Genomic DNA, 22,314 nt, shown 5'->3' on the forward strand with positions numbered 1-22,314 from the left:
TGCCTCTTGAAAGATTTTTTTTGTGTACACCTTTATAGAAGTGTCTTCAAATCTTACTTTTTAATCCTGTTCATAATGTGATGTTGTTTTATATTTGTTAAAATATAGCTACCTAATCAGTTGCGATTTTTCTTGACTTTTTTAAAAAACAGGTAAAGCCCAGGATGTGGAAACTGAACTGATAGAAACCCATCATGCAGAGACAACACAGTTGCATAGAAAAATTGCTGAAAAAGATGATGATCTAAAAAGAACTGTAAAAAAGTATGAAGAAATCCTTGAGGTATCTTTCCTGAGAGTGATCTGATTCAGTACATTTCAATATAATTCTGTTTTTTAAACTTCCCAATGGGTCCTTTTAGGCAAACATTTTAATCTTTATAGGAGAGTTTTAAAAACACATTATTATATAAATTCTTTTTATGGGTTTAATATTTCAGATTAATTTTTTTTGTTTAGATCTAAATATTGCCCTGCAGTATTTGCACTTAAAATCTTTCTGCATTTTGCTAGTCCATGAGAATCCCAAGATAAACCTGGCTAGACACAAAAATAAGGCTAGTTTACTTTTAGTGCCCAACTGAGATCTTGATCCAGCAGCAAAGTCCATAAACTCCAGAGCCCAAGTAAGTTATCAGGGCTCTGCTTAGTGTTGGGGTGGCTTCTGACAGCTTATCCACTCAGTAGCCTCCAAGACCTTATCCACTCAGCTCAACTCCAAACTTTATTGGCATACAATCAAGCTACTCTTGAGCTGAACAGGCTCAAGCATAGTGGGTGGGTACCAGACATAATACACATCCAAGGTTACACAGAAATCCCCTTCATTTATATACACATTACACTCACATTCACTATACGTTGCATTACATATTTTGGGACTGGTTTGGTTATTTTACAGGAACCAATCCCTATACAACATACTCTGTCCACTTGCTGTACATGTTCTTGGACTTAGTAAATGGTTCCCTGGGTGTCTGCCCCTCCCCTTCCTCCCACCATCTTTGCTAGCTCAGACATTGTCTGTTAGCTTAGTGACTTATTTATTTATCTTGGCACAAACATTCTGTTTTCAGCCTTCTGATCTAGTCCCCTCCCTAATCCTGTCTACCAAAAATGAGGCCTACCTATGTTTACTTACTCATGTCAAGCCAAGCCTACACTTAGGTTTAAAGGTCTGCACGCACATCTGAGTGTAAGAGCAGTTTCCAAAGTGAAATGCAGAAAGTAAATAAATAGCATGAAGTAGCATGAGGTTTTAAAAGGAGTCAAGTTTAATAATCAAAGTTGGTGTTGGTTGCATAGTAGCAATTAAAAAACGTAAATGGTTTTGTCCTGTTCGTGTTCCTTCAGTAACCAATGTGAAGGACTGCATATCAGGCAAAGTTAAGAGGACTATGTTCTATTTTAAAAATAGAAAGGAATCTAAGGGCAGAGGACCATATTCTGATTTTATATCTCATGCATCCTGAAGAGTTCAGTGGACGGGCCAAGTGTGTAAGGCAGGGTAGAATTTGGCCCAGAATCGCTTTCCCTGATTTCATTTTCTAATTTATAACAATAAAGTTAATCCCTTTGTGTCATAATTCTAATTGTGTGTTTTGGGAGAATTCCCACCTTTTTTTTTCATCCACTCTCTTGTATGGTTTAGACACAACAAATCCTGAATTTTGGCAGGGGGTTAGACTAGATGACCGTTGCAGTCCCGTCTAACCCTGTTTTTATATAACTTTTTGTGACTAGGGCTTTACTTTCAATGTCTGCGTAGAGCTTCCTCAATGTTGTTAAAATTCCTTTTGTTAAAATTTCTCAAAGGTTTCTGGCATGCATTGTTCCTATCATGTTTTGGTATTCACACTATTTTGATTGCTGTGCAGTTGAAATAAATGAAGAATATAAAGAGCTTTGTATAGCTCAAAGGCTTGTCTCTTTCACCAACAGAAGTTGTTCCAGTAAAAGATATTAACTCACCCATCCTGTCTCTTTAATATCCTGGGACCAACACAGCTACAACACTGCAGACATGAATTTTACATATCCATCTCTTCTTTTTCATGAATTTTATAGTAATGAGGAGTACCAATAGTGTATACAACAGAGCAGATGTTAGAGAGAACTGCAAAAAACTGTTTGTCTCTATGTGTTCCAGATCTTAATACCCTCACTTCCAGGCAGCATGGTTTTGCTGTATTTAGCGCTTGAAAGTTAGATTCCATTACTTTGTTAGCAAATACTTTATTCATTTGTTCTATCTTGCTACTTAGATCACTTTTTAAAAAGTAATCATAGATCAGCAAAATATTAGATGGGAAATGTGTCGACTCTAAGATCTTTTCTTGGAATAGGAAATATGGCTATCTAATTAACTTTATAATAGGGAGAAAATGGCTGTCCATTATTGCCCATCCATATACTCCTTTATTAAATCATGATTAGAGCAACGAATTTCATATCAACTTTCTTGCAGTATAAAAATATGCAGTATTCTTTAACAGCTATACATGGTATGGTATAAAGACTAAATAAGTTACATTGTTTACTGCTTATAAACTATATATTGTAGAACTATTATGTATGCTTCTGCCTATATAAATCTGTGATTACTTTTTTAAAACTAGTTTAGAGAAATTTAGTAATCTCAGTAAAGATTGTAATTTGACATCTGGACATCATAGGAGACAAAGAAATAGATCAGTCTACTAAACTTTCTATGATTTTATTTACTTTTTATTCTGGCATTTTTCATCAGGTGTCTCCTTATCTTTAATGAGAAATACTGCATGATAAAGGATTTATGAAAGTCCCCCAAATGTGAGGATTTACAAGTCAGTGGTAGTCTATAGTTTGTGTTCTGTGATCTTCAAAACACAAACTAAAATATCTCATTAGAGGAAAAATTGAATGTTGCACTGGTTAGGTTAATCTAGATTTATGTGAGAGTTGAAAATGAAGGATCTTGTTTAATGTATGTAATCTTTCATCTGTCATCATGCCTCCCCATGTGCATGCAGTGCAGGCTTTATGGTTAAGATTTGGGAAATTACAATTTTATTGATGTCTTCATCTATCATCATGATGAATTCAGAATAGAATCTGGTTTATATATTGCCAAAGTACAGCTGGTGCTTTACAGAACAGTGAGACTGCAGCGTAGGCTGTGTGGCATGCACTGGAACCAAAGTCCCGCTCTTGGTGGCACTGACTGAGCCCAACGGTTTGGAACACCAAGACATTTGAAAGCCAGTGCAGCTGTCGGAGATGCCAGAGAGCAGAGCTGAATTGCAGTGCCAACTTCCTGCTGCTTTCTCTGCAGCAGATTTGGTCAGGATTTTCCTCCAGTCTTCTTTGGACTTGTCTACATGTGGAAACTGACCGGCTATTGTAGAAAAATCATTATAGCTATTCTGGTTTAACTCCCCTGTGTGGACGCGCTCTATTGTGGAATAAAAGTGACTTTATTGTGTAATAATTGCTCAATTAATTTTTCTGCAATAAAGTCATTTTTATTCCGGAATAATGTCCGCATGAGGGAGTTATACTGACATAGGTATAGCTGAATACATTATTCCACTTTAGCTGTGCTGATCAGTTTCCCTCTGTAGGCAAATCCTCAGTCTATCCCCAAAGAAGCTCTTGGCTTCTGCTTTAGCATCTTTTCAATGCTACTTTATTAGGAACTTCTGGGGATGGATAAAATTTCATAATTTTCAAGTATACTATTCAAACCAATTTTTCAGAGTTTATTAACATGGGTTGTAATATGTTTTCTGTAAATTGGGTTTCAGGACCATTAGTATTGCTTCGTGTACTGTTTATTTGAATACAAATTCAGTATGAAACAAAGACTAAATCACTTAATGTATCTGGATCTATGACGAATCCAGTGAATTTAGATTAATCAGGAAAAGCACAGCTCAGAGTTGTGGGGGAGGGGCAGCATTGACTTTGTTCTACTCTGCTGTGTTATTAGCAGTACTCAGTAAAAGTATCGTAAGGGTATGCATAAGCAGTAGCTATTCGGTGAGTTATGTGTTTTATAACTTTCTGCAGCAGAAGACTAGTTTATATTGTTTTGGGGGAATAAGGGGGTTGTTTTTTGTTTAAGTCTGGTGCACAGAGCCAAGGAGGTTATAGTTATGTGAGAGTAGATAAAATTGGACATGTAAACTTGATCGTTGCCCTTTACTAAATAAAATAGATTTTAATATTTCAGTATCTCTTTTCCCTCTCCAGAAATTTCTGATCCTGCTGCTAGTTGCAATTTTAGAATTAAGATAGATCCAGTGTGCTCTATTTTATCTCGTTTTGAAAGAGGTGATACTGTGAAAACATTTAGCCATGCTAAAAAGCCATCATCACTCCATCCCAACCTCAGTTTCTTTCAGCCATACAATTTCTCTGATCCTAATACCTTTTTTCCTTGCCTGTGCTCTCAACTTTATGTTGCTGGGAGCAACTCTGCACTTTCCAGTGCCATACTACTAATTCTTTTAAATATGGATGCTCCTTTCATCAGAGAAGACAAGTTGCTTTGGAGTGTGAGGAAAAAATGGAGGGCAGGGCTCAGGCAAAATTTATTTATTGGTCTACAGAGACATAGCCACAAAGTATACATCATAGTTTATGATACACAATATTGCAATCCTGCCTAGAGTCTTCTCTTGTTAAATTGTTATAATTGAATCTTTGCTCTCATTTTTCTCCCATATACAAACTGTTGCCAAATCCTGTCTGTTTTTATTTTTGTTGGTAACATCTCTAAAAGACATTCTTTCCTTTCCATCTCTGCAGCTAATGCTTAGTCCACTCCTTGGTCATCTCTTACTATAACCTGTCTCTCTCTCTCTCTGATTTCCAGTTTGTCACCATGTCCCACTGCACTCTGTCCACAGTGCTGCTACCAAAAAAAAAAAAATGAAAATGCTTTTGTTCTGTGTGACAAGGTGGTTGAGGTAATATATTTTAATGGCCCAACTTCTGTTGGTGAAAGAGACAAGCTTCCAAGCCACATAGAGCTCTTGTTCAGGCCTGGGAAAGGTACTCTGAGTGGTACTCTGAACGTCCACTCTTAAGTGCACAGTGGAACAGATAGATTAACATAAGTACAGTAAAATCTGTTTTATCTGACATGTTGGGAGAATGGGTGGTGGTACTGGTACATGAAAAATGCCAGGTAACTAAGAGGGAGGGAGTTTGTGTGGGAAGAGATGTGGGGCTGGGGGTTGGGGCAGGGGAGGGGGTGCAGGGAACAGGCTCTGGGAGGGAATTTGGGTGCAGGAGGGGACTCAGGGCAGTGGGTTGGGGTATGGGAGGGAGTGCCAGATCCGGAGGGGTGCTCATCTTGGGTGGCTCACCGCAACCGGCAACCTGTCCCGGGTGCTCCTAGGTGGAGGCGTAGCTAAGCAGAGGCCAAGCAACTCTGTGCACTGCTGTCCCCACAGCTCCCATTGGCTGCTCTTAAAAATCTCCAATGATGGAGATTCTACAACCTCCCTAGGCAGTTTATCCCAGTGCTTAACCACCCTGATAGTTAGGAAATTTTTCCTAATGTCCAACCTAAACCTCCCTTGCCGCAATTTAAGCCCATTGCTTCTTGTCCTATCCTCAGAGTTTAAGAAGAACAATTTTTCTCCCTCCTTGTAATACTTGAAAACTGTTATCATGGCCCCTCTGAGTCTTCTCTTTTCCAGACTAAACAAACCCAATTTTTTCAATCTTCCCTCAGAGGTCACGTTTTCTAGACCTTTCATCATTTTTGTTGCTCTTCTCTGGACTTTCTCCAGTTTTTCCACATCTTTCCTGAAATGTAGCACCCAGAACTGAACACAATACTCCAGCTGAGTCCTAATCAGCACAGAGTAGAGCGGAAAAATTATTTCTCATGTCTTACAACACTCCTACTAATACATACCAGAAAGATGTTTGCTTTTTTTGCATCAGCGTTACACCATTGACTTATATTTAGCTTGTGGTCCACTATGACCTCCAGATCCCTTTCCGCAGTTCTCCTTCCTAGGCAGTCATTTCCCATTTTGTATGTACGCAACTGATTGTTCTTTCCTAAATGGAGTACTTTGCATTTATCCGTATTGAATTTCATCCTATTTACTTTAGTCCAGATTTACTTTCTCCAGTATGTCAAGATCATTTTGAATTTTATTCCTATCTTCCAAAGCACTTTCAACCTCTCCCCACTTGGTATCATCCACAAACTTTATAAGTGTACTCTCTATACCATTATCTAAATCACTGATGAAGATATTGAACAGAACTGGACTCAGAACTGATCCCTGCAGGACTCCACTCATTATACCCTTCCAGCATGACTGTGAACCACTGATAACTACTCTCTGGGAATGGTTTTCCAACCAGTTTTGCACCCACCTTATAGTAGCTCTACCTAGGTTGCATTTCCCTAGTTTGTTTATGAGACGGTCATGTGAGACAGTATCAAAAGCTTTCCTAAAGTCAAGATATAACTAGTGGTTGGGGTGGGGGCAGTGTACAGAGCCGCCTGCCGCGCCTCCATGTAGGAGCAACCGAGACAGGTAGTCGTTTGTGGGGAGCCGCCCATGGTGAGCGGCCCCCGAATCCGGCACCCCACACCCTCTCCCACGCCCCAACCCACTACCCCGAGCCCCCTCCCACAGCCAAACTTCTTCCTAGAGCCTACACCTCTCACTCCCTTCCACACCCCACCCTTCTGCCAGCCCCACACGAACTGGACTATAAACCGGAATTTCAGTGCAGATCAAAAATGCCTGTTTATAGAGGTTTCCGGTTGGTGAAGTGCCAGATAACACAGCTTTTACTGTAGTTAGCACATGTTCTGAGGTACCATTCAAGGTGGAGTGGCCCCTTAACTCTCCTGTAGTCATACAGGAAAAAGGTGGGGGCGGGTTAGTGGGTTACAGATTGCAATACAGATTGTTCTGTGTGTCAGGCTTTGTCTACATGGGACTTTCATTAGTAAAACTTTTGTCGTTCAGGGGTATGAAAAAGCACCTCCCCCCCCCCCCCCCAACGACAAAGAATTTACCAATGAAAAGCACTGGTGTGAACAGCGCTTTTTCGGCAGGAGAGCCCTACTGCCAACAAAGCTACCGTCACAAGTTGGGGGTGGAAGTTTTTTGTTGGTGGGAGAGCTCTAGGCAACGCAGTTGTTCTGTCCTAATTTCTTCCCCCTCTGCCCCCCATAAGACAGTCTGTGTCAAGAAAGAGCTTCACCCATTGATATAGCTATCACCTCTAAGGGAGGTGGATTAACCAGCCAAGGGAGAAGCTCTCAGGCAGCGTCTTCACTGCACTGTTAACTCGAACATAGATAGCTTGATTTAACTCCTCTCAGTAAGCCTAGTTGAGCCACACTGTAAATTAACACTTGAAGTACACAGACTCATTGGATTGCAGAGTGATTGTGTTAGCAGTTGATGTATTGTACCAACCCTAGCTGTAGCTTATATCCCCTTACAGGTTAGTCAGCTTGAATTAAAAGCACCACCACACTCAATCTAAGGGGTTTTGTTAACGTGAGTTAACACTGCAATGAAGACCAGCCCTTAAAAGTATAAGTGTGTTTTCAAAAGTGACTTAAGCAATTAGGAGTCTAAATCTCATTGAAAGACAATGGGACTTAGGCTTCTAAGTCACTTAGGTGCTTTTTAAAATTTCACCCCTTGTGTCTCTTTTGTAAAGTGCCAAGCATATTGGTTAGAGCTGGGTGGGAATATTCCATCAGAATGGCTTCCTGAAGGAAAATGCACTTTTTGAAAAATCAAAATTTTCTCTGGGAAAATTTCAATTTAAAAAAAAATCTGTTTTTGATTGGGAAAATCAAAATGATAACACATCAGCTGCCTGCCTGGAAGGGAGAAAAAAAGTTAACGAGCGTTCCAGGCAGGCAGCTCGCAAGCCAAAGATTCCGTTTTAGTTCTTATGAAATATAATCTTTTATTAAAAAAAAGAATTTCTATCCTGTGGAAAACTTTGAGGTTTTTACTTTTTGTCTGGAAATGGGACAGCTTTTTTCTGATTCTTAAATTTTCAATGGGACAAAAATTCCAGTTTCCAGTCAGATTTAATATTGATAGTACTCAGTACGGTTAAACTATACACTTCTGATTCTGCCAGATTGATAAAATGCTTTGTATTTACTGGCTATCTTTATTGGAGGCAGATTAATAGTTTCTAAAATTTTGAATGCTGGTGAGAAGTAAATAAGTGATTTATTGACACTGGGACCATTAATTAAGTCAACAAGCTAAAATCATTAAAAAATTTGGGAACAGAAGATTCCCAATCATTTTTTTAAGTGAGTGATGTTCCTTTAATGAAATGGAAATAGCTTTGCTTAGTGTATAGTCTGATTAATGGTATCATAATACACTATTCTACGACTGCGTATTTACTGACATTTTAATGTTGGAATTATTTTGTAATATGTATGACAGACAATTTCAGACTTCTGGGATACTCACCCTGGGGCAAAGCATGAGGTTTACTGGTGTGTACATCTTGTCCCCCGTCCTCCACCCTCCCCCCCCAAAAAAAAAGAGGGGGTCAGGGCTAGTAACTTAGAGTGTGCACTGCTACACAAAGGACCTTGAGACTTTTATTCTGCTTTTCAAGCCAGGAAAAATATTTTGAAACTCATAATAGGGATCATCTGTTTCACTGCTACACAGTGATGTTGCTTGTCTTTTCAGTCTTTGGTAAGTATGATGAGAACCGTTGCTACTATAGATGTACTTAATCCTGCCTCAGCACAATGGGATGGACTAGATCAACGTTTCTCAAACTTTGTTGCACCGTGACCCCCTTCTGACAATAAAAATTACTACATAACCCAAGGAAGGGGTTGGGGGAGGGCAGCAAAGCCGAAGTACCACCACTTTGGGGGGGGGGGGGCACCAAAGCACCACCGCCTGGGGCAAGGGAACCAAAACAAGGGAAAGATACAGAAGTTTGGTGTCGATTTTATACTGGACCAAACAGATTTGACTGCATGGCTTGATGGGTAATATTTCAATAGCTCATAGATAAAGTCTGGAGCTTGATAAGTGGGGCACAAAAGGAAAACCCCTTTTCTATCAGCAAAAAGTCATTGGAATGAAATAGATGAAACCAGTATTGGAGGAGCAGAATGAGCAAGTGGAGAAATGGGCTATATGGTCAGAAAAGTAAGGGAAAGGAAAAATAGAGAGCAGTGAAAACGAAGATGGCAATTTTGAATTAAATTCAGTGGATAGGGAGTCATGCAGTCTGAAAAGAGGTCAGATGGTCTAACTTCCTGAATGAAAAATGGCTTGACCACAGCGTTAGGGCCTTAGTGAAGTTCCAAGAACAGAGATTTAACACAACCTTAGAGAGAATTAAAATGTTTGAGACAAGACGTGATTAAGTCCCAATCTTTGCCAATAAATTGGAGATAGAGTATAGAAAATTTTGTTTGCATGACATGTCACTTTCACAAAATCTCTGTTTGCTTACATTGATCTGCCTACTGTACACCTTCTAGAAATATTGAATATCATTTGAATGCCTTTTTTTGGTACTCATTAAAGATGTATAATCCTTACTAAAAATTTTCAAAAAGCTAAGTACCGTATATACTTCTTTATAATCCGAATATGTTTGGTAAAAAAGTGACGCATCAAAGAGCAGGAGTTGGCTTATAAACATGTCTACACCAAAATTTGATGATTTTAAACTCTATGGAATCATTGAATTTGAATATCTAATACATTATTGTTTTCTTACCTGGAGCGTCTGCAGGCACAGAGCCCCTCAGCTCCCAGTGGCCGTGGTTTGCCGTTCTCAGCCAATGGGAGCTGCAGGAAATGGCGCCAATGGCAAACCACAGTCACTGGGAGCTGAGGGGCTCCGGGCCTGTGAACGCTCCAGATAAACAAAATGTTCCAACCCGCCAGTGGCTTACCCTGACAGCTGGGAGCCAAAGTTTTCCAACCACTGAAATATAAGGTCATCTTGTGAAAGAGTCATACAGTTTTTGCTATTTTTACCTATCCATTTGCGGGGGGATCATCTTATAAATGAACGGGCTACTGAATGAGTATATATGGTAATTGGTTTTGTGTTTTGACAATTGAAGTTTTGCCGATATTATGTGATAAGTCCCTAAATGTCATTCCTCATTTTCATGGTAATATAAATTAAATAGTCTTAAACTTTCAGTGAGAGTCTTTGCGTTTCAAGTTTATTATTTTCCTCTCTGTATGAAGCTGATCTATATTTTAAGTGCTTTTTGTCTAATCCAGTGAGAAGGTTTTAAGTGTTTAGACATTCACTGTGTATTATGTAAATTAATGCACTTATTTTTCATTCTGAAGGCTCGTGAAGAAGAAATGACAGCAAAAGTAAATGAGCTGCAAACACAGCTGGAGGAATTGCAGAAGGAATACAAACAAAAGCTGGCAGATGAGGAGAATAGGCGCAGGGAAGAAGTGAGCTGACATTAATATTTATACTTGTAACTTTAGGAATTAGTTTCACAGTTTTCATGAGACCCTCTAGTAGCTGTTAATTGACATGGGATATATTTATATATCAGGTCTTGGCTTTCTTGTGCAATTCTGAATTCTTTGACCAATCTGTTTGCTACAAGTTGTGCAGTATTTAATTTGATCTTGTTTTAATAGTTTGCTTATTGGTTGGCTTTTCCCTCTGCTCCTTTGTTTTTAAACTTGACTTTACACTGGAAGGACTTGTAACTTGTTCAGGAGGATGCAAAATAGCCCATTTTGATTCTGTGAAATTTGGAATTGAAATTCAAAAGGACATAAAAATATTTCTCTACCTCAAATGGGGCTGATATTAAATAATTTTCTGTTCATGGCAAGATGGATGTACACTTCATAAAGGCAGATTAACAGGACCAAAATGTAGTTGAGTTATAGAATATAAGTATTAAAATTAGTATTACACTTAATAGGGAGAAAATACAAATTATTGAGAGGGACAACTTTTCTTTTCGTCTGACAAAAAATGCTCATTTTGCCTGTGAACCGATGGGAGGCATTAGAAGTATTTGATACCTCAGCTAGAGCATCATAAATTACATCAGTGATGTTATTAAAATGACTTTGTGTGATTTTGACTGGAAGATCATATACATTTTAATTTTTTCTTTCCCCTTAAATTAATTTACAAAAATAGTGTAATGGGCATATTAAATATTATGTGTCATTAAGGATTTTTATTGAATATAGAAAAAGCAAAAGGCCTTGAATTAAACTATTATAAACCAACCCTATCGCACCTATTTATAGTAATATGCCAGATACTATGATTTTTTTTTTAATACACTCTTTAGAAAGCCCTAAAGTATTGAGACACAACAGAAAATTTTTTCTTTAGGTCTAATGTTTTGTTCATTTAATCCAATGATTTAAACGTCAAACAAATATTCTGTAAATAAGCAGTCATTCAATCCCATATAGCAGTGGTTCTCAAAGCTGGTCCACTGCTTGTTCAGGGAAAGCCCTTGGCGGGCCAGGCCAGTTTGTTTACTTGCCGCATCCGCAGGTTCGGCCGATCGCAGCTCTGACTGGCTGCGGTTTGCTGCGCCAGGCCAATGTAGGCTGCGGGAAGCGGCGTGGGCTGAGGGGCGTGGTGGCCACCCTTCCCGCAGTCCCCATTGGCCTAGAGTGGCGAACCAGGGCCAGTGGGAGCTGCAATTGGCCAAACCTGCGGACGCAGCAGGTAAACAAACCGGCCTGGCCCGCCAGGGGCTTTCCGTGTACAAGCATGGACCGGCTTTGGGAACTACTGCTATACAGCATATATCATCATGTTCATTTATAGATCATGCAGATTAATCAAATCCATGTGCCAGCAACTGTGTTTTTTTACTTACATTTATACATTTAACTTTCCACAGAAGTGCAAAGATGGCATAGAGATGTAAAATCTGTTTTGTTGCCAATTGTGTCTACATAAAGATATACCCACTTAAAGTTTAAAAAAGAGCAACATGGTAAACTACTAATTTTCTCTCTCTTTGGGATCTCCTCCACAGTTCCTCACTCCTTGGAGTTTCTACGGCAAGCTTTGGAGAAACTCAAAGGAGTTGTCCCATCTGTGAAGGAAATTAACCAATTAGGAGAACTCCAGTTGCTGGTAAATAGTCTTGTTTAACCAATAAATAGTAATGTGTCCATAGGAACAATAGTCTGGGTCTTTTTCAAAGTGCCTCTATAAATACAATCACTGTATCTAAGTTTACTTGCAGAATAAGGATAAAGTTTTTAAAGGAGCCTAATGTAGGTAAGTGCCCTAATTCCCCTGAATTTCAATGGAGTCTGGGTACCTAACTCCCCTATGCCCTTTTGAAAATCCCTGCTAAATTCTTTTCTGACAATATGTATACAAACTTCATGTTCATCTCTCCAAGCTGATGACATATGAACTTTTTATTTACATACATATTGGTACATATTTGTTCATTCATAAGTTATTTGCTGATGCATTGAGAATGAACCTTCATTACATAGTTGTTATCCTGATGGAGAAATGCTACAATTGTTTGAACAGACAACACTTGATGATGATCTATTTCACATTCAGATGAAGACATTTTAAGGTCACTGATGATTATTTTTGTTTTCATGTGTCGGATTAATATTTGTAATGCCTTCCTTTTGACCTTGTGTAAATGGAGCTCCATTTATTTTGCAGATGTTTAGTTATTAGGACACCATTCTCACACTCCGTGACCCAAATTGTGATATGGCTGTGAGGTGTATGTTGGGGGTGTGGTTCTCCTTCCTATTTGGTTTAGAAGTTGTTTTGCTATTGCCCTTTGTTCTTCTTCCCAGCCCTTTTTCACCTTGGTGTTGCTTTCCTATGAAACCAGCTTTGGTATTTACCTAATGTAATGATGCACCTTTGCAACACTGAGGGGTTGGCTAAGCAATTTGTGCGGCGCTAGTAGGCCATATATATTTATATAAATTCACATGAACTGTGTACATATTTGCATAAATTTAAGTGGACTTGGAACCTGTATAAGTAAAATATCTTATGACCCTTACTACCTTTCATTTTCTCTTGCTCTTTCTGTCCTTATCCATATTCTTTATTCCATTTTTCCTTTTTGCTATTTTTTCTGCTAAGCTAATAAAACTGTTTAGTCTTCAGGTTCAAGTAAGCTAAAGCTACTCCTTATTAGGTTAACATTTGTTGGCTATTGTTCTTCACTTCCGTCTAATTTATAAATGGCTTTCTTGTTACACTTCCTACACTAGGTAAATGTAGGTCTAAGCCAAAGCTTGCACATAGTATAATTAGTTTTAAAGTAAGTATAATATTTTTGCCATAACATTTGTTTTTAATTCTATGACATGACAGATAAAATAATTATTCACTAAATGTCAACATCTAAAATTTTCAGCTGAGGTGTTTGAAACTTTTAGAAATGAACTCTAACAGGAAAGAGAAGGTGCTTGTTCAGGCAGGCTCCTGCTCCTGTTGAGTTTGAGCTCCACGGGGAACACACATTCCCCAAAAGCACATCTTTTATGGAATGCAGAAGAGGAACTTCTCACCTGCAGTCTGAATGTTAAGGAATCTTGTTTTGCTGATCTGAAGGGCCCATGAAAGCAGTTGTTTCCCTTCTGCATTTCATCCTGGGGCACAGTTGAAAATCTTATGTACTTAGTAAGTAAGGGTCATCTAGTGTCCTCTGTATATTCCCACTTTTGGGGGATGTACTGATAAGTGGAGCTGATACATTGAAACCTTCTGGTAGAAGTGCCTTTTAGGGCAAGTCTACACTGGCATTGCCAAAGTGGCTTGCGTAGTCATGGCGCTCTAAAAAAACCACCTCCACGAGAGGCATAGCTACCGTGCTGGGAATGTGGTTCCCAGCACTGGTGCACTGTTTACACTGCCACTTTACAATGCTGAAACTTGCTGCACTCGGGGTGTGTTTTTTCACCCCCCCGAGTGAGAAAGTTGCAGCACTGTAAAGTGCCAGTGTAGATAAGCCCTTACAGCACTCATGCATTCCTCCCACCCTCACTCTCAGTGTTTGCGCACATTCTGACAGCATGGCTATAAAAGAGGATGTGGTGCCTATTGCTGCCGTAGTTCCTTTCACTTGCAGCAGTGAAAGGACATGAGTCTCTCCAGATCTTGCATATCCGTAGTAATAGTAAGTGCCTTTTTAGATTAGTTATTGTTTAAAAGTTTTATGGTTAGTTAGAATAGTTTTTGATTAGGGTTTTATCTTGGAATAGGAATACTTACTAGTTCTTTTTGGTGGATCTCAGTGAAAAGCAGCATGGGTTTAACAGGTGTATGTCATGCCAGGCCGTCTTTCAGGTCATCTGGTGTGCATGTTTGGTGTCTGAAATGACAAGGTGAGAGTCATTCCCTGGCACACTGTGCTATCTGCAGCACATTACTCCTTAGGCCAAAACAAATGACAAAATTGACTTCAGGTCCTTCTGTTACAAGAGGATCCAATAATTCCAAGGGATCTGAAAGGAAGGATAGGAGAGCTGAAAAAATACAATTTTAAGTGGAAAAGATTTGTTATATGGATGTCAGATAAGACTATTGATCCATGTTCAGCCTCCATGCAACTTATTTTAGAATATTTACTACTCTTGAAAGCACTGGGTTTGTCTGTCTCCTCCGTTAAGATCTACTTAGCCACAGTAGCAGAGTTTCACGATCCTATTAATGGAAAATCCATTTTCCGCACATGTTGAATTTGTATCTGCCAGTATGGGACAGTCTACTTCCATGAAATTTGAACTTTGAATTTTAATGCAACGTATGTTTCCCCTGTTTAAATCTCTAGTGAGCTGCTCTTTGTTACATTTTCTATGAAGACAGCTCTTATGATAGCAATCACTTGTGCTAGAAGGGTTAGTAATCTTCATACCTGAATGGCAGACTCACATTATACTGCTTTTTATAAGGACATGATGAGTCTTAGAATGCATCCCAGATTCCGTCCTAAAGTGATATTGGAGTTTCATGTAAATCAAAGTACATCACTACCTTGATATAACACCACCAGATATAACACAAATTTGGATATAACACGGTAAAGCAGTGCTCCGGTGGCGGGGCTGCACACTCGGGTGGATCAAAGCAAGTACAATATAACACAGTTTCACCTATAATGCAGTAAGATTTTTTGGCTCCCAAGGACAGCGTTATATCGAGGTAGAGGTGTATTAATTTACCAGTATTCTTTCCAAAACCTCATACACCTGTAGGTTACATTCCTTAGGTACAGAGAGAGCACTCTTACATTATCTGGCTACAATTAAAACTTCAGTTCCTCTCCTGAATTATATATCTCATATGTGGGTAACTCTGAAGTTCACACCATTTCAGCACAGTCTTTTCTGGATGGGTTAGACAGGGTATTGAAGAGTGTTATAGAGAAACTTCACTCTCTCCTCTTGTTTTCTTAGAGCCTGTTCTATTAGAGCGATTGCTGCATCTGTAGTATGCATTAAACGTATTTCCTTTACTGAAACATGGAGGGCTGCTATGTGGAGTTTCGTTCACACTTTTACGAAGCCTTATGCATTGGATTTGGCAGACAGATCTGGCACATCGTTTGGCAGTGGTGCTCTCGTCATTCTTTAATAAGGACTGATTTTCACTGCATCCATCTTATGTCCTTCTTGCCAAACTTCCTAAGAGTAGGAATATGCAGAGGGGGCCCTTGGAGAAGAAACCAAGGTTATTTATTTGTAAGAGTATTTGCACTCCCTGCCTGCCTTCCCCACGAGGATAGCTCAGTGGCTTGAGCATTGGCCTGCTAAACCCAGGGTCATGAGTTCAATCCTTGAGGGGGCCATTTAGGGGTGTGGGGCAAAACTCTGTCTGGGGATTGGTCCTGCTTTGAGCAGGGGTTTGGACTAGATGACCTCCCGAGGTCCCTTCCAACCCTGATGTTCTTTGAACTGAGGTAGCATTGGGTGCACATCCCCTTTTAGAGCCAGCCCCTCAGAACGTGCTCAAACAGGGGGAGGTGGTCAGAGGGGCACTGGGGCACTCTGGACACTGCTACCAGAAGGTTTCATCCTCTCAGCTGCACAGGTTGGCGCATCCCCTGAGAGTGTGAATATGCATCTTGAAGAACTCCAGTTACAAATAACCAACCTTCATTTTCCTATATTGCCGTGATTTATGCTTTCAAGATCTGTATTTTAAAAATTACAATAAATTTCACACACGTGTTGACACCCAGTTAAGGTCACTGACATTTAATATAACCCAATATGCAAAATGTATAACTAATACAGCATTATCAATTTTTAAAAAAACCCTAAGCATTTAAAAAGATTGGAAGTAACCAGCTCAGGTAATTTGCATATCTACATAAATTTATGACGCTCAACGGTAACAATATTTTGGATAAGGAAGCTATTGTCATATGAAAATTTACCTTGCATGTTTCCAGTAACACCCTGAGTAACTCTGAGCCAAAAGACATAATTTAATTTACATAATTAAATATAAATACACCACTAACTCGATATAACGCCACCCGATATAGCACAAATTCAGATGTAAAGCAGTGCTCCCGGGGTGTGGGGCTGGGCACTCCCATGGATCAAAGCAAGTTCAATATAACACGGTTTCACCTATAATGCGGTAAGATTTTTTTGGCTCCCAAGGACAGCGTTATATCGAGATAGAGGTGTATATCAATAGCATGCATGTTTAAAGTATATAGTATTCCCAGTAAGGTTAACAGCAATAGAATTTCTTTGAACTGTATTCTGTGAGCATTCAGTTACCCTTATTACACAGTATCGGTTTTGTGGACATTTTAGCTTCTTCACTTTTACGTTAAAATAAAGTTAATTGGCCATAGCTGAATAAATTGATTATACTCCTTCCAATGTTATTCAAAGCGTAACTTACGTTAGTCATTCTAGATACATGTAGCAGTGATGAAGTACATTTACAGGATTTTATTTTTAAATTTGAGTATATACGTAATTTTGTGATTTTGATCCTTATTACTGTCATTAGTCACAAACGCAAAGAATCCTGATTAGGTGGCTGATTAATCCTTAATCGACTGCTACTATCTCTTAACGTCTGTGCATTCTTGTCCAGTGTAATTCTCCATTCTGGCATGAATTCTTTTAGAAAGGTATTGTGGTAGTTTTATATTTTATATCTAAAGATGCAAATGAAAAGCATTGTGTTTAATTGTGTCTTTTTTGTTCTAGGTAACAATAACAGAGCTTCAGGTAAGGTTTGAATTTCATTGGTTCATTGTGCTATCTGCATGTTTATATTGTGCTCCTCAGTGGCTTGTAATTAGAAGTGGTGTCTTTAGGATTGCATATATTAACTGATGAAAGGGGGGGAAAAAGTTTAACAAGAAAAAAATGTACTTGCAATTCAAAAATATGCAGTGTATGTACAACACTTGATTTGATGAATCCCATATGTGGCTTTTCTTTCAGATACAGCTAGCACAGAAGACAACTCTTGTCAATGATTCAAAGTTGAAAGAACAGGAGTTCATAGAGCAGGTAGGGGTCTTGTTTGAATGAGAAGAAATAATGTTCATAAAGTCATAGAGTTTACGCCCAGAAGGGACCACCAGATCATCCAGTCTGACCTCCTGTACATCACAGGCTAGCACCAGCGCCACCCATGCACTAAACGCAACAACCCAAATTAAACCAAAGTATTACAGCCTGCAGCAGGGTAAACTATTATGCGCCCCTGGCAGACAGTAGTAAGGACTGCGGTGCAGCACAGCTTGAGGTCCCTGCAGTGGCAGGGAATTGATTAAATAAGAACTCGGATAAGTCTGGCTAGTGACCCACACACAGTGCATCAGAGAGAGGTGAACCCCATACCCCTCCAAAGTCACTGCCAATCTGACCTGGGAAAAATTCCTTCTGGACCCCACATATGTACCCTGAGCAGGAACCAGTCAGATAAACATTTGAGAGGGAATAGATGGAAGAACCTCAGAGTACTGGCCCACCCCATCTAGTGTCCCATCTCAAGCCATGGCAATTTATTCTTTTTTTCCCCTCCCACAGTAGAGCTAAATGCTGTTTAACAGCTAGCCTTAAAATGTAATTTTCATATTTTTGTACTCTTTAACCTCTGAATAATCCCATATGGAAACAATTTTTAGTGTTTTCTTTCTATACAAACAAACAAAGCATCCCGCTTACATGGATGGTTGAGATGTTCATGTTGTGTATCTGAAAGCCATTTCAGTTATGTTTAATTTTAATTGTTTATATTCGTCATTTGTCCTTTTGTGACTGTTTAGATTCATATACTGAAAGACCAGTTGAAAAATTATGAGAAAAACGTGTATGTCACAGCTGTTGGATCACCATACAGAGGTAAGGAAAACTTATTTCCCCACATAGTAAATAAAACAGTCCTTTAAAGGAAATGGTCACACTTCACATAGTTTGAAAATGTTATATTAATCTTTTTGTCTAATGTGACATTCAGTAACTGCATAATGGCTGTGCAAGATCCTGTGAGATTTACTATGGAATCTTGCTTATATTTTGTCTTAATAGAGCTGTCACATGATTTCATGAACATTTTGTGATAGTTATATTTATTGTGTCACCACTGTAAGAGCTTTGTAACCTCTCTACCAGAGCTTTTGAGAGCTTTATTTCTTTCTACAGTCAGGAATAAACAGAACAAAAAAGCAGCAATCAGTGAAACACACAAAGCTGAAAGTATGTGATTGTAAATCTATGGTCTGATTATGGGGTGGCATTTTATTATGTAGCCCTATACACATGCATGATGCAGTGCACTCAGTAAACCATAGCCGTGCCTCAGGAATCTCATAGTTTACTTTGGACAGATAAAATACTGTGGTGAACAGGTAAATATCTGTTGTTTTGAATGAATATGGTGCATGTCTTTGTGTTTGTGTTGTTACTTACTATGAGGTTGTTAAAGTAACCAAGCAGGAAAGGTAAAATAATGGTCTAGGATGGAGCATCCCAACTAATACTCACATATAATAGCCAGGTTTATAGTGGTGAAGAGATGACTGTTTGGCCCCAGCCAGGTGACAGCTATTTTGCCAAGGCTGAGAAGAGCTATCAGAGGGAACACAAAAATGTTAGAGGTCCCTAGGTCTAGAAAAGGGGTGGGGATTCGATAGCCAGAGACTGCCAAGGAGTGTCAGTGAGGGCTGATAGTTGGGCAAGAAAAACACATTGACAGAGAGACATGGAGACTATAGCAAGCAGATTGGGTTTCCCAAGAGAGAGCTAGGATTAGGCTGGACCTACCTGAACTATGGATAGAGAGGTTAAGTTTAGGTAAGGCCATGTGTTAACCTGTTTTCCTAAATGCTGTGTTCCTTTTGGTAATTAAATGCTACTTTATTTTGAAGAAGCTGGTTCTGAGTCACTTTAGTTAGCTGCTGTCACAGGCTTCTGGAGAAAAAGGCATATAGGAGCCAAACACAGTTTGGCCTCTTTGATTAACACAACTGGTAAAGAGGGGAGCTGCAGCCCAGAGCTCTAATAATAGAACTGTCATAAAGTGTAGGAAGCCAAGGCTGTCACCTGACGGATGCACCCAAGACTGGTAGGGGTCTTAAAAAACTCAGTAACCATGACAAAGAAAAGGTCAGGAGAGTGGGAGCAGACAAATAGGGGAACAGTAACTAAAGGCTAAACAAAAGAAGAAAAGGAGAATTTTTAGAGGGATGACTCTTCCCAAGGAATGAGGGTGATGTGAAAAAGTTCAATACCTAGCACTTTCTCGAGTGTGTGAGAAGTAATAGTCACATCCTGTTCAGGAATGCAAGAGACATAAAAATGGGCAAAATTTAAGCCTTCTAAGGCCAAGTGCTGAAATATGGGTGGTAGGAGATCTGTGTCAAGCCTTGAGAATAGAGGCAAGAAGTTAGAATTTCTTGCAGAAGGCTTGCCAGTAAAAAATACTTGCAGGGAGTGATATGATCAAAGTCAGGAGAAGAGGAGAACCACCATTAGATAATTGAATATGTTCCATCATTTTCCATAAATGTTTTCTTTATTTAAAAAACATTGAAAATAATTCAAAGAATTGTCAAACTCAGCTGTGCTAGCTAAACTATATTGGTGACATAATGAGAAAAATATACTAAACTTTGTTTCATGTGGATGAGCTAATGAAGCCATGCTACAGCGTGGCTCATACTTTCTATTATCAAAAAAAAAGCATCCTTCAGATTAGATTTTAAATGGTTACACTGATTTTTGTGGTAACTTGGTGGCCCTTTCCTGTATCAAAATTTAAGAACAAACACAAAGGCTAGAAGTATAAAGTAATATACTTCAGCATTCTTTTGTCTTAATATGAGTAATGATTGTAGTGATAAACATCTTGTTCTTCGCATTGGCTGCTTCCTTTTGGATTTTTTGGATTTGTTTTAAAATTAAAAAAAAAAAACTCCTTACAATTAAACTGGAAGTAATACTAAAAATACACACTTTTTTAAAATACATCTAAAGTAATTAGCTTTTTGGAAAGTTATAAAATATATTTTCACATTTTGGGTAAATGCACAACTGTTTGTGGGTTTCCTGAGAGCTGCTCATTAAACTTAGATATGTAACTACACAAAAATGTTTATTCTTCAAGAATGTAGTTTTTTTCTTTTGTCCTAGATACAGAGATCAATGATTTCTAATGGGTACACTTTGTGGAAGTTTGCTCCTTTCCTTGTGGATCTATGAAGCTAATTTTCTTAAATATCCATTCTGTTGAGCATTTGGGAAAGTGCTGAAAAAAAGTTAAGAAACAAGCTGAGTAAGAATGACATTTCCAAAGGAAGACCTTGCTTGTGTCTAGAATTAGGTCTAGTCTAAGCACACCTTTGTTATTACTATATCGGATTAGAAATTGATATAGTTAAAGCAACAAAACATCCAAACTTGGATGCAAGTTTGCTGATGTAAAAGTGCTTATTGATATATCTTAGTTAGACTAATCCTCAGTCTTCAATACATTATAGTTTTATTTTCTAGTCTTTTATCTTTCTTGGTATAGATTTTTGTTATAAAAAAATTTAAGGGAAACGAGTATATCTAGATTTTAAAGATTTACTGCTTAGTAGGTGAAGTTTGTAACACAATGTGAACCCCAACACGGTGTAAAAAGATATCGTACTTTGAACGTACTTGATTTTAATGGGGATTATACCAGTATGGCATAAACTGTGATAAACACACATAACTGGTAATTGTGTTACTGTAATTTAATGGATTTTGCTGTTATACCTTTTGGATTCACTCCAAATGAAGTAATTTTAAAATGCTGAGTCAGATTAATACAGATGATGGTGCTGGAAATCACAAGAGGCACAATACAGACAATCTGGCACATCTCTTTCCTTTCATTATAAGTAACTTGCTCTGTAATTGATTAAAGCCAGGAAACTATTACATTGGAGAAGAAAAGTACTCTAAGTAGAAAGCAAATTTTGAGTAGAGAAGGAGTATGAAAATACTGCCAATACATGTAACAACACTGAGATTGAGAACTTTTACCACTAATGCAACAACTTAAACTTGATTTGGGAAACATCTGAAAGCAAAGTGATTTATAGGTGTAGACAGGAATATTTTATATCTGTAATGAGAAGATGAAGATGCTGCCAACATATAAGGTCTGCAGTTGATTCTAAATACACACCAATAGGATGTGGGTAAAGTGATCTCCCTGAGGCTCCAGATAAAACCAAAGTCTGTAGGTCTGGTGACACTTAAACAATAGTTGAGCAGTTAGTCACTATACTATTTCTAATCAGGGGAGAAGCTTTCATCTCTTGGATAGAGAATTTTGACAGATCTATAGTGAAGGAAAACCACTGAACAGCTGTTTTAAATAAAGACTTCTTTTTAATTCTGATCACTATTTTGAGTTGCTAAAAATGTTTTCCTTATTCCTTATGGATGGTGAGCATATGGAAAATGAAAGTATAGTAATCTTATGAGGAATTCATGGGTGACCATGTGTACGCAATTAATAAATTTGGACTAAGAAAGTTATCACCCATCTGCCACTCTCCAATGGCTTTTGCCACACCCCTCTTCTGCATCATAACATATGCCATCAACCCCCTCTCCCCCCGCTCCATTTTCCCCTTCTTGGCTATCGTTGCCCCTCTACACTTCCAACCAGCTGTACCTGCTCCTCTTCCCTTCTCCACCCAATCTTCCCCCACTTCTTCCGTCAGCATAAATGTAGCTCTTACATCCGTATCTTCCTCCTCACCTCTGGTGACATGTGCCTCAGCCCTCCCTTATCCCCACC

At 38.7% G+C, this 22,314-nt stretch overlaps 1 protein-coding gene across 7 annotated transcripts in view; it reads left to right on the top strand.

Moving 5' to 3' along the window:
• Positions 1–22,314, top strand: part of GOLGA4 (golgin A4) — a 125,100-nt gene that overhangs the window by 79,250 nt on the left and 23,536 nt on the right. For all 7 annotated transcript variants that reach the window (XM_050937859.1, XM_050937860.1, XM_050937864.1 and 4 more), the window contains 5 exons: positions 153–283; positions 10,350–10,463; positions 17,232–17,252; positions 17,472–17,540; positions 18,302–18,377. In XM_050937859.1, the coding sequence (XP_050793816.1) occupies positions 153–283; positions 10,350–10,463; positions 17,232–17,252; positions 17,472–17,540; positions 18,302–18,377 (411 nt within the window). The remainder of the gene's footprint in view (positions 1–152; positions 284–10,349; positions 10,464–17,231; positions 17,253–17,471; positions 17,541–18,301; positions 18,378–22,314) is intronic.

This window comes from Gopherus flavomarginatus, chromosome 2, assembly GCF_025201925.1.
Source record: "Gopherus flavomarginatus isolate rGopFla2 chromosome 2, rGopFla2.mat.asm, whole genome shotgun sequence".
Lineage (NCBI taxonomy): Eukaryota > Metazoa > Chordata > Testudines > Testudinidae > Gopherus > Gopherus flavomarginatus.